Here is a 13,195-nt window from a genome sequence, read left to right on the forward strand (position 1 = left end):
AACTCATTGGTCTGTTTTAACTCAACTCAGCATGTCCAACACTTCTACTACAATAACAAGTAGTTTTTGTTATTATTATTTTAAAATCCTTTGGCTGCCACATCTAATGTGAAAGGACTTGTCAAACCCACTCAAACAAGCACAGCAGTCATGACAAAGAACATGTTAATCTGTTCCAACTTATGCTTTTCACACTTTAATGAGAATGACAGGCAAGGCATCTTTCTGTCATTCCTGTGTCTGTAGGATTTTATTATGTCTTGTTACATACATAGCCAATTAGCACTGTGGTGAATAGGAAACATTTGGAGTGGGCAGGCAACATCCCATAGTGATGAAAATCTTAAATGACCATTTAGTGATTTAGTCCCTTTCAAATAGCGGTTCAAATTTTTTTTTTCAGACTTAATTAAAACTTTAAAATATGGTTTATTTCCATTGAGGGTATAACCACAATACAGATAGTCCTCGCTTACCAACTGCTTATTCAGCAACTTTGATAGCTGGCTTCTGACAAGGAAAGTCATTTGGGAAACTGGCAGCAAGTCACAAGTTGCAGTCATGTGACCATGCTTATTCACTTAATACCTACAGTTAGAACTGATGTTGTAAATTGAGCATAGCCATGTGAAGTTTCACTTTATGGTTGTGCTGCTTAGCAACGGAATTATCTGTCCCAGACTTTTTTAAAAAAAAGTTTTAAAAGTTGCAGACATAGCCCATAAAATGCAATATTTTCTAGGATGAAAAAGAACAAAATATTGCAAAGTGAGCTGACCAAATTAAACATGTGGGTTAAGAATTTCTTATTCACTTTTGATTTAGCTGTTGGTTTTTAACCTACCTTAAAACTATTTTAGTATACACCCTTGCATTTTCATGTCTTTCTTGACTTAGAATAGAATGAAAACATGACAACCGTGATTGGAAAAGGCTTCAGAAAAGAGAGTCATGGCCCATTAATGCTGGGGTTGCAGGCTGCTCCCCCTATTAGGGAGTATATGCCATGGGCCCCCAATCCCTGGACCATGGACCGGCACTGGTGCACAGCATGCCAGAAACCGGTCCGTGCAAACAAGCCTCATCCGCAGGATAGAGACAGCACGCAAAACCATACCCCCTCCGGTCCACGAAAAAACCTCTCTCCATCGAATCAGTCCCTGGTGCCCAAAAGATTGGGGACCTCTGGTATATGCCATTGAACTCAATGAAAATGCCTGTGAATATTATTCATTAAATTTCACTTTACGTCTGTACTATCAAGATTTCATGTCTGAGTTTTGTATATCAATATATTATCTCTTTTCCTCACTATGCACATTTATTATGTATATTCAGAGAATCAAAAAAAAAAACAACAAACCCACATAGTTAAATTAATGTTTATAATGGAGCAAGAATATGCACATCAGCATAAATATATTGGGAAGGCTGGCTTTACCACATTATTGCCCATCCCAACTCAGGTATTGATTTAAAAATGCAAAACCAGGACAAATGATATCAGACCAGTTTTGAACGTTTAAGAAAGCCTGGTGGTGAGAATTATACTTAAATTATATTTTACAGTGAAATGTTTAATATTGCAGTGTTACAAATTATCAAACAACTTTGAGAGTACAAAATGGAGCACATTTCCTATAACTACTTTACATATTTGAAAGCATGTTGCGTGTTTGGCAAGATATGAGCCAGCAACATTTATTAAGATGATCAAGTTATTCTGGAAAAGAAAAAACCTCTCAGTATGTTGCTAATATTATTTCCTGATAATTATATTCAATGTAGAACAAATATTTCTAAGATAAGCAGGTTGTGAACTACTCATAAAATGCAGCCTTAAATATAATGGGAATTTTTCTTATTAGGAGAGACAAAAAGGACTCTGTAAATGTAGAATTTACTCCTAATGTATCTTAAAAAAATAATATTACAAATTAATATGAGTTAAAAGATTAATATAAGGCTAAATTATGAATATTCCCAATGTCCACCTTCTTTAGTTTAGTTCAATTAAGTTATCTGTTTCTAGTTCACCAATGCAAAGAATTTACTTCCTTAAGAAAGTTAATGCTGATTTCTTTTTAATGCCAATTTAAGGGTTTCATTGAAACAAAAACTGCCTTATACTTTGCTGTGCTGCTGATGAAGTGCAAGCAAATATTTTAAAAATTACTTCCTTCAAGAAACATATAGTGGAGTGCAAAACATCAGTTTTTCAGCTGTATCAGCTTATCTATGTTTTGTTGCTTCTCTGACATAAAGAGGAAGCAAAGATCTCACAAGCAAGCACCTTAGTTACCAAGGACAGAACAGCCAAGTTTTATAAAAAGAAACGGAAAAAATGGGGTTTCCCTCTTTTATTCTTTCTGAACTGACCTTTTTTTTTTTTAACTTCAGAGAATCTTCACTGGGGCAGGAGAATGAGAACTATAAATCAAACGTTATGTAAAGTATCCTGTCATCCAAGTTAATGACATAAAATGGACTTTTGCTAGGTGGTAGAATAAATGGATAGGAAGAAAGAAAAGAAATACGGGCCTGGAATTATAATGAAAATCCTCTTTGAGTGTGTGGTCAGGGGAGGAAAGATGCCAAATAGGGCAAGAGAGAGAAGTATCCAGTAATTCAGGAAAGAGGAAAAACATCTTTATGTGTTCAGAGGTATTGCCTGAAACTGGATTTAGTCCAGTTGCTGGGAACAGACCCCTATGCTATGTTCTGTTGATATAAGTAAAATAAAAGAGGAGGAAATACAAAAATATTTTGTTTATGCTTCAGTAGTTTTGGGAGGAATCTCTAGCTGTGAGGTGCTTAGCTCTAGCTTTTTAGCATAAAATAAATCAAAACACATCACTTCTGGCTGAGTATTTTCTTTGAAAGATAAAATACATGTGCTCCAAGGGCAGTTTAGCCTCTAGTGACTTCATGCATGTGCCACATAGCTTTCCTAGGAAAAATTAAAAGAGGTTTTCCATGGCTACTACTTAGGATATATATATATATATATATATATATATATATATATATATATATATATATATTTACTTTCCAATTTAACCTACATCACTGAGATTTTTCTGGTGGCTTCCCATCCAAGTACTAATCATGACTAAATTTAGCTTGGTGCTACTGCCTAGCAAGGTATGGTAAAGCATAGTGTAAGGAGTGACCAGCATAAGTCAGCTGATTTATGATTGGAATTCTTAAGCAGAAATAAGAAAGCCTTTTGTTTTTTATATTTCAATTCCCCTTAGTCTGTCAATACAGCTCCTTCAGTATGCCAACACATCCAGAGGGCATCAGGTTAGGGACGGCTTAGAGTATTCTTACTCAGGAGGGATTGTTGGCTTTGCTATCAATACAAAAAAAAAGGGAACCAAATGCCAATTTCGAAACAAAACAATTACAAACATTCTGACTGTAAAATTGCTGAGCTCGGTGTTTTGAGCACAAGAACCAGGCCAATAACAGACTCTGCAGTAAATGCATTGATATATTAGTTGTTGGGGAAATATCTAATTACTGTAACATACACAAAAGTTGAAACGGTCAATGAAAAGTCTGAAAGAAACAGAAAATCAATGTGAACTGCATCTTGCAGCTCCACTTCCACGCACAGAACTGAAATATGGTTTTTGATTCAGAGGGCAAATAGCCAACCTGAATCTGACAAAATCCTAATGAAGCATTATTTGTGCTGTAAAGACAAATGGAGAAAGCTACAATGAACTATCTTGCAGAGTTATGGAGAACTTTAGCTTATGAAACTGGCTTGCTTTTCCTTAACCATAGATCAGGTCAGAGAAGAGTTAAATGTGGTTACTTCAAAGAAGAAAGATTAATGGAATTGGAATCAAGAGATGGGATAATCCAAATCCTCTCTGAAGCTGGGGTGGAGTTTAAGCTTTTGAGAAGGCTATTATCCCTTTAAAACTACAAAGGATCTCAGGTTAACTTAGTTTGGAGGACACAGAAGGGCTTCATTTGTGAAGCAATGTTAACATGAAAGTCTACTGATTTTGCTATCTGTAATTGTGTAGAGTGGTAGAAGCACTTCAACTGTGTTGAAACTACAATTTCTGAACACTCTACACTTATATGATACAGAAGCCTATTATCTGCTGAAGTTGCCAAGGATCTTGCCAGATACAAGTTCTGCTTATTTTTGGGAGGGATATTTTTATCCTACCTTTTTTCTATATACAATTCAAGGCAGAAAGCATACCAATATTCCTTCCTCCTATTTTACCCACAATAAAAGTTGGGCTGAGAGAAAGTGACTGGCCCAAAGTCACCCAGTCTGTTTTTCATGCCTAAGACATAACTAGAATTCCCAGTCTCCTGGTTTCTATCCCAGCACCTTAACACTACGCCAAACTGGCTTGTGAGTGTATACAACGCACATATGCATTATGTACCTGGAAGCACATTGAATATATTTTTCAAAGATACATATCCTGCCTATGTTCCCCAAAGATACTGTTTTAAAATAAAAGATGCTCAGAACAATTTGCAACAAAAGTATATCACTATCATCATGTGAAAACAGTTTGATAAAAATTGCCAACCCTTGAAAACCACAGCAGAAAGTGAATAATGATCAGGGTTAAATGAAGGTATTAAAGAAATAGGAGAGAGTGCATGAATTTGAAAAGATCTTGTCATGTGGCTCAGCATGAATAATAATGTAACTAGAGATATCTCTCTAGGGTAATGCTACAAAGACTTATTATAAAGTACACTTGTTTACAATGGACAAATAAATCAATAAAATATACAGGTAGAAAATGAATATATCAAATAACATAAACTGATATGTTGGCCAATTTATTTAATGAAACATGAATGACATATTCATTTTCTACCAGTTATGTATACATCCAATTCCCCTTTCAGATATGAGGGGCCAGCTTCTCCAAAGGAAGTATTAATCCCCTGAGCAGGGAGTTGGACTAGCAGACCTCCATGGTCCCTTCCAACTCTATTATTCCATTCCATTCCAATCAGTTTATCACTTCACATTTTAATAACTTAAACTAAACAACAAATGATAGAAAGTTAAACCTACCCGTGCCAAAGTCAGTGTCCCTTGTTTGCATGTTTTGCAACGAACCCGGAGTTTCCCAGGTTTCACAGCTTGGCAGAAGCTTTTGCAGAAAACATAAAAACTGCTGTATTTAACTTCTGTTGGGACAAACAGAAATGTAAAACCTTCATTTATTAAGACACCAACATTTATTGTGCATCTCTCTCTCTCTCTCTCTCTCTCTCTCCGTAATAAAAACTCAGAAACAAATGAAAATTCACATATAGAATATCAGAATGACTTTTTTTCTATTCTGTGTAGCAACAAATCAAAATCAAATACACTGGATTTTATTTGGAAAAGGATAAACTTTCAGTATTTATATCTGTTCTCTAACGCAGCACTTCTATATCTGTTCTCTTTATCCTTTGCCTCCACCACTCCTTCTAGTCCACTGGAAGAGCTAAACCATCTCCATTCTGACAAGGGTGGATATTATTATTATTATTAGACATATTTATTAAATAGCTTTTCTCTCCATTGGGTGATTGAAGCAATATACAGAAATCAGATAAAAGTAGCAGTAACATAAAATACACCACAATACACTGAAATCAAACACAATCACAATAGGTTAACAAGAGAAGACAGAATATTCATCACAATAAAATCTGAAGGCATCATTTAAGAACATTAAAAAAGGTAATGGAACAATATAGTCTATGCCAGCTGCCAAACGTATAATAAAGAGGAAGCTAACCTGATTTGTCTCCCTATTGTCTTATTATAGACTTGCAATAATAAACCCAGAGCTGGGGATGGGAGAGGCAGGGAATATCAGCAGCTATCCAGAATGCCAGTGAATGGTAAGCCATAAACTTTGCTGCTGAATCTGTAAGGAATTCTGTCCAGTATCTAAAAAACTCATGGGAACTGCCACTGGGGTGGAAAAACATTTAAATGATAAAAGCAAACCGTTATGCATCTTTATTATAAAACTAAGGTGTGTCACTTCACACCTTTCCAGTAAAATGCCCATTCTATGGCTCTGCCTCACACATATTTTATATCTCTATTTCCTGTAACAAAAATTTATATACCATCAAACCCCAAGCGGCTTGCAAAAATGTGGCATTAGATAATTCAAACATCAATCTATCCATGCAGGAACTGTTCATAGAAGAAAACTCACACACCCTACTCCAGTACATAAAATGCGTGAAGGAGCATTAAGCATCTTTCATGGGCATCTTTGTGAAGAGCTGAAGGCAGATCTACCTGACATTTTCAACCTATCAAGAATAACGTAAGTGGGGAATGTTCCAAGACAGGAATGAACCATTTATCCTGCTTTTACGGGTGCTGCACTCCCGAAGGGAGCAGGACAGAACCAAAATGGGCCTGATAGGGTTGAGAATTTTAGTTAGTGAAATGAGTAGCTAAAGCATATACATCAATTAAGACACTCATTTGGTCCCTGAAAAAACAGTCCCAGTTACTGAAGGGGAAGGAGTAAAATATTCACAGAACCTTCATACAATACAACTGGTTAGATTTTTGGAGAGCTGTATTCCACCACATCCCAAAAGTGTTAACTTACAGAAAATAGCTTGAGAAATAAGCAATTTCATATGAGAAAGAGATGATCCTTCAAATACTTAGGACAACAAAGAGAACAATATTTGTTGCAGCTGTTTTGTAGCTGTTTTGTACTTTTCTTTATGATTCCGTTTGCAGTCTGGCTTTGTTCCTCCTATTGATAACAAGCAGATTTCCCAAAGTGCCAAACTAATCTGCTCTTTTGATCAGCACTTATTGGTTGTAGAGAAATCACTCCTAGGCTAAAGTGAAGTTTTAAATAAAAGCAAAGCCCCATTCATAAAAAGACTGTATTGACTAGAACAGCTTTTCCCAGTGAAAGAGGTCTGCAACGGCATGACTACTTTGCTGATAAGCACTGATTTAGTATTAATTTCAGTGCTGCAGTAAACAAAAAAAAAAGTAAACCATCTTTACCAATCAGATTTACAATTACAAGCTTAGGGATAGATTATCATGGAGAATCAATGCTGCATCTATGTGGCTGCTAGGAATTAAAAAGACTCGATGGCATATAATCTATGAAGGAAAGAAAGAAAAAAAGGGGGGGAAGTGAAGGAAAGGAAAGTTTTATGCACCAGTTCAGAGTTTCAACTCATTTGGCTATGGTCAAGGACCTCCTTGTGCCCTAACCATTAGTGTTCCTTTTACCAAACCACCTGGTTTTGACCTGCCTCACTTTGTCTGGTTGAAATTGAACAGAATGAGGTGTGGTATGGAAAGAAGTGCCTCTGCCCTGTATCAGTGGGGATGGAAAGATTCCCCTTGTTGCAACTGTGCTGATATGCAAACTATTAAACATATTGTGCAAGGTTGCCCAGGCTGTGCATTCTTTGGTTCCCCAGAAGATCTGCATAAAGCAGCACCAGAGGTGATCACCAAGATCGCTGAATTGAACATCCAGCTATAAGTCATATCCACATAGAAGTTTTACTCATAATTACGTGGACTGTGTATATATGTTTATTTCTCTTCTGTCATGCTCTCCTCACATGCTAAATAATAACACTTTCAACTTGCATTTGTCATAAAATCAGCACCTCTTTCATGCTGGAAATTCTGGTTTTAAACACTGTTTTTTTGTACCAGAGAAATTTCTGAAACTGACTTCGAAAGCAGCCCCCTAAGACAGTGTTTCCCAAACTTGACAATTTTAAGGCATGTGGACTTCAACTCCCAGAATTCCACAGCCAGCATTGCTGGCTGTGGAATTCTGGGAGTTGAAGTCCACATGCCTTAAAATTGTCAAGTTTGGGAAACACTGCCCTAAGAGTATCAAAGCAACCTACAGTAGAAGAAATTAAAGTATGAATGAACACATCTAGTCAACACAATATAACCTTGGAGAGAATGGAAAGAGAAGCTTTAAAAGGAATTTTAAAAGGAAGGAAAAGGAAAGAATTTGGCAGGATGTTTTGGTTAACTTGCATAAGTCATCCTGGCCAATGACTGGGCTCATTTTCTTGCTGGCTGGAGAATTTTGGGAGCTGAAGTCAAAAGTTGCCAAGGTTGAGAAGCACTGCTTTAAAGACCTTACTTGTTCAAAGTCATCCAAAAATACCGAAAGTTGGCCCTGTTTAATTTAGCACAGCAGAAATATGCAGGGATCACACTTGTGTAGATTGAAAGTTGTCAAGTTACCCAAATGTTAATTTACTTCCTTAATGAAAAGGCAATCTTTCAACATTAAATACAGAATGAAAGAGAAAAGTTGACAAGTTACAGATTTTTCAATTTACTGGATTTAAAACATGGCATTAAATATTTGAATGGAAAGCTCCCACAAGCCAGTTCAGAGTTACTGTAATTAATTTACCTGCAGCTCAGAATGTTAATAACATTTAAGATTGCCAGAGTTTGAAAGAAGGAGCTGTTTGTTTTATTTGAGAGCCATGAAAACTGTTTTTACCATAATAATTTCTGTTATATCTTTCAAAGTTATTTGGAGAAATTTAAAACCACCTGCCAAAGAAACCTTTTTGATCTGGAAAGGAAAAAAATTCCATACCACTAGTAATTGCAATACTTTGGCATCCTTAGGTAACACTGAAAAACTAAGCAGGGTTAAACCTGGCTGACTCTGCGATGGGAGACCAACAGAAAAAAAAACTGGCTGGCAAGTTGAAAAAAAAATAAACATCCCGTAAGAGGGAAAGAGCAAACCATTTCCATACTGTTGCCAGAAACTGAGCAAAACACTAAGGAAACTCTATCTTTAAAAAAAAAAAACCATTCTTGAGTAACACACATCCCTTTTACATTTCAGAACCATAATCCAATGGCAAAACCACCCAATTATCACAAAGGAGGTATCTAGAGCTGTGCAACTACTCTTTCAAGGCCATAGGTAGCCTGCCAAAGCTCTGAGTGTACCCCAACTGTTAATTATTAACATGACTGAAATGAAATCATTTAAATACATAACATCATTTATGATTTTTATTGTTGACATGACTAATCCTCCTGGCTTTGTTCCATTTTTTGGGGTGATGGTGGTGGTGGTGGTGGTGGTGGTGAGGACCACAATTTTCACTGTGCAACTAAAGAAAAAAATTATTTTAAGTTAGATTGCAGTTCTAATACAGAGAGGCTGACTTCAGGTTAAACGCAATTAAGTAGTAAATGCAATGATGCACATATAACTTGAATTTATTCTTTGTGACAGCAGCTCTGCTATTGTAATGCCAACACTGGATACTGATAGTGACTGCAAAATTAGGGCAAAAAAGGAGAAATTCATATGTGTGTGGCAAGAAACAGCCAGAATTGTGTAACACTTTCTACTTACTATGCCTCATAAAAACTTACACAAAAAACCCACTCTTGTCTAGCAATAGCAGTAACACTTAAACTTATATACTGTTCCATAGTCCTTTACAGCACTCATTAACCAGTTTACAGAATCAGCATATAGACACCAACAATCTGGGTCCTCCTTTTATCAACCTCAGAAGGATGGAAGGCTGAGTCAACCTTGAGCTTGTTAGGATTGAACTCCTGGCAGTGGGCAGAATTAGCCTGCAATACTGCATTCTAATCACTGCCAAGCTCCAGTATTATTAATCTCTTTTGTGAATACCATCAGGCCATCACAAGTACTAAACTTAACATAGGGGAAAAAAATAAAGTAAGCCTAGATTAGTGCTAGAGGGTACTTGCTAACAAGCAGGCCCATGCAAAGATGTGGACTAATTTGCCAGTTGTCTTTCCCCGAAGTAAATTTGCTCAATGCACCACAGGAGGTGCCCCCAGATCTTCTAGAACGAAGTAAACGGCTATTTGCATCAACCTGCCTGCTACTTTATGCAGATTGGCTGATAGCAATCTTAAACTTCTGTAGACACATTATGGGGTTTCTGTAGAGAACAATATCACCAGCAATGAGAACAAGAGGCAATCAGAATAAATTAAAAGAATATGAATGTATTGTGCCTCACTAGCAACACAACTCCTAATCTAACAATAGCAGTCCCTGTTTCCCTTGAATCGTCGGGACTAATTTCTCACAAACAGCCTTGATTAAGATTATCTCCCTTTGTTTTCAGGGGCTAAAAGAGGTGAAAATAAATCTGCCTCAAACACAACATCAACTCTGAAGAGGTATTAATACAAAAAATCGTAATTAAGGCACAGCGCCGGCAATCACTCAAATTGCAGCAGTATCACCCTTACAACCTTGTCTTCTCTGTTCAATCAAGCACTCTGGGCTTTCATGAAGTTTTCCATTAACAGTTTATAGCACTGGCATGCTGTTAAAATGTGCAGATACGGCAACTGTTGATTAAAACATTAAGGTCCAACTTTTACATCAAAGGCATGGTGCTTAATGTGTGGGCATGCACGTACATTCAAGAAAATGAGCCATTTCAAAAATTATTGTCCATGTGTTTTGTCTTCCTACAGGAAAATGTAATTATCGATGTTAATCAGGATTTGCTTGGCAAATACATGCTAACATTATGGAACCATATGTGTCTCATGCATAATCATATACAGGATTGGCCTTTGAAAGATCTTGGTGGGATTAAATACAACAACAGGAGGTAAATGGCTAGATTTTTTTTGTAACCTGATGCATTTTCCATTTATTGCCAATTCTTGTTATATCATGTTTGTATCGCTGCTATAAAGCATGAAGACATGCTTTATAGCAGCGATATGAAAACATGCGCCACTGAGTTGGAATGAATTTGCTGCAGCTACGTCAGAATCTTAATGTTCCATCTCTTTTCAAGTTACCCACCATAGTATTAAATCTCCATGTTTCCAGTCTCAAACTTCATTAAACTTTGGATAACTGTTTTACTGCTTAAAGTGGTTTAAGTATTCTTCTTCAGTATGGTGGTTCCAAAGATGAATCAAATGACAATTGTAATTGTAATAAAGTTTCATCTGGTCTTCAAAACTTTCATCCAATCCATTGGTCAGCTTGTGGAATAATACGTTTTTCATCATACAGAGATAATTGCCATCTTGAAATTTTTATCCCATCCCAGCCTATGGAGACCCTGATAGTCACAGTCATCTTATGGGATCTAGGAAGAATGTCTTCTCCGTGATGCTCTTCTCTTGAGGAATGATCTTCTCCAGAGATTGGTTCCAGTCCTCTGACATTCTGCAAACTACTAAAGCCCTAATTCCTAGACCTTGAGTTAAGATAGTGGTTGAGCCCTTTTGGTTTGTTTTGGTTCTATCTGTTGTCCCTCTCCCCCCCATATATTCTTTAGTTTATTTTTATCTGTAAGCTGCTCAGAATCACTTTGGATTGGGTGGCCTTGAAACTGAAATAATAAATCCAATTTAAAATAGCTAAATTTTGAACTCTTTAGTTTTGAACTCTTTGGTTTACCATACAATCTTCCTTGGGGGCCATAACCAAATTTGATTGTTTAACATCTTTAGGTAAATCAATGTACCCATAGCAAATGATGGATCAAAAAACCATTGTATTATTATATTTTTTCATGATTGGATTAATGGTAGGGCATTGAAATGGAAACAAAATCTTTAGTATTTGTACTAGTATTTATATAAAGAAAAATATTTACTTAAAGATCCTAAGGGAACACTTGTATTTGTGCTGTGTTGTCTAATTCTGGCAGATCCAAAAGAGACAGAACAGATTAAAAAGAGAAAGCTGCATTAATTAAAATGAGGTAACTATTATTTATCCTATTTATCAAATAATATAATATAATTTATTTATAAGCCACCTTTGAAGTACAGTGGAGGAGGGCTTAATACTTGAATAATATCAATTAATCAATGATTTCTATTCTGATTTGACTGGTGGGGGAAGCATAAAGCTTACTTAATTCATTTATTGCTCATACCCCAGGAATAATGATAGCATTGTCTTTTCCAATTTTATCTTAGGCTGTTTGTAACATTTTATTAGATTATAGAATGAAAAACAAAAATACAAGAGCAAATATTATCTTATAATAAAAATAGGTTCAGATAAAAGGCCCAAAGTTATTGTCAGCCCCATTAGGTAGACCAGACCAGAAAATAAAATCTACAGGGAGGCTAAAACTACTTTTACAGAGAGTGGCTATAATAATTGAATCCCATGAATCCCACTTTTACAGAGAGTGGCTATAATAATTGAATCTGATTGTGCTATATCAGGGGTCTTCAAACTTGGCCCTTTTATGATTTGTAGACTTCAAAACTCCTAGAATTCCTCAGCCAGGCACACTGGCTAGGAATTCTGGGAGTTGAAGTCCACAGGTCATAAAAGGGCCAAGATTGAAGACCCCTATGCTATATCTACTCCCTCCTTTATTTACTTCTGTGAATTAGGAAGGTGTCTATCTGAACCTCTTAGGCATACTTTTTGTCTGATGTGGATTTAAAATATATTGCAATTCTTTTTGCTTTGGCAACAGAGCTTGCATATTTCCATAAGGGTCCTTCCTTACTTTCTACAATGACCTACTAGAAGTGAGCCCCCAAGCTAAGTTGGAACTTAGACTTTTTCTGGTTCTTATCTTGAGTGAAAAAAAGATTGTGACTATAATGCCCACAGATGCCAAAGTACTCACAATAACTCTGGATGGGATCCACAGGACATCTAAATTATATAAAATGCTTGAGAGAGAATGACTTCAGATGTGTAGGCACAGGTTTTAGGAAGCTGTTAAATATATTGAAGTGAGTAAGTGAGCTTTTACAAAACTCAGATGAGTTACAATACTATTTTCAAAAGATAATTTTCTGTATAGGTATATAATTAAATATATGATGCAGATAATATAGAGTACTTAGAATATTAATACTGAGCACGTGACTAGGGAATTCTGGGAGTTAAAGTTCACACATCCTAAAATTGCCAAGTTTGATAAACACTGTCCCAAAACATTCCTCCAGTGTAGCTTATACTCAAATAGTGGAAGAGGCAGAAGGATTGATTGAGCACTGATCATATGAGACTAAACAGATGTTAAAAAAAAAGAAAAGAAAAGCAGAAAGGAACAGAAAACATGCACAGACTGTGCAAGTTCAGGAACATATCATGGTATGATAGATGGTCTAGAAATACTAGATATAACTAGTATTTCAAAT

The 13,195-nt window shown here is 36.2% G+C and overlaps 1 protein-coding gene and 1 long non-coding RNA gene across 4 annotated transcripts in view; one reads left to right on the forward strand and one right to left on the reverse strand.

The window, feature by feature from the left end:
* Positions 1-13,195, reverse strand: part of LOC120312740 (E3 ubiquitin-protein ligase parkin-like) — a 489,002-nt gene that overhangs the window by 241,298 nt on the left and 234,509 nt on the right. For all 3 annotated transcript variants that reach the window (XM_039353870.1, XM_039353871.1, XM_039353872.1), the window contains one exon: positions 5,072-5,187. In XM_039353870.1, the coding sequence (XP_039209804.1) occupies positions 5,072-5,187 (116 nt within the window). The remainder of the gene's footprint in view (positions 1-5,071; positions 5,188-13,195) is intronic.
* On the forward strand, positions 5,207-12,203 carry LOC120312743. The gene is made up of 3 exons (XR_005557952.1): positions 5,207-5,895; positions 6,197-6,335; positions 10,532-12,203. It is a non-coding gene; the product is annotated as an uncharacterized LOC120312743 (long non-coding RNA).

The sequence above is a fragment of the Crotalus tigris genome, unplaced genomic scaffold (assembly GCF_016545835.1).
Source record: "Crotalus tigris isolate CLP2741 ecotype Arizona unplaced genomic scaffold, ASM1654583v1 scf7180000018526.697782, whole genome shotgun sequence".
Lineage (NCBI taxonomy): Eukaryota > Metazoa > Chordata > Lepidosauria > Squamata > Viperidae > Crotalus > Crotalus tigris.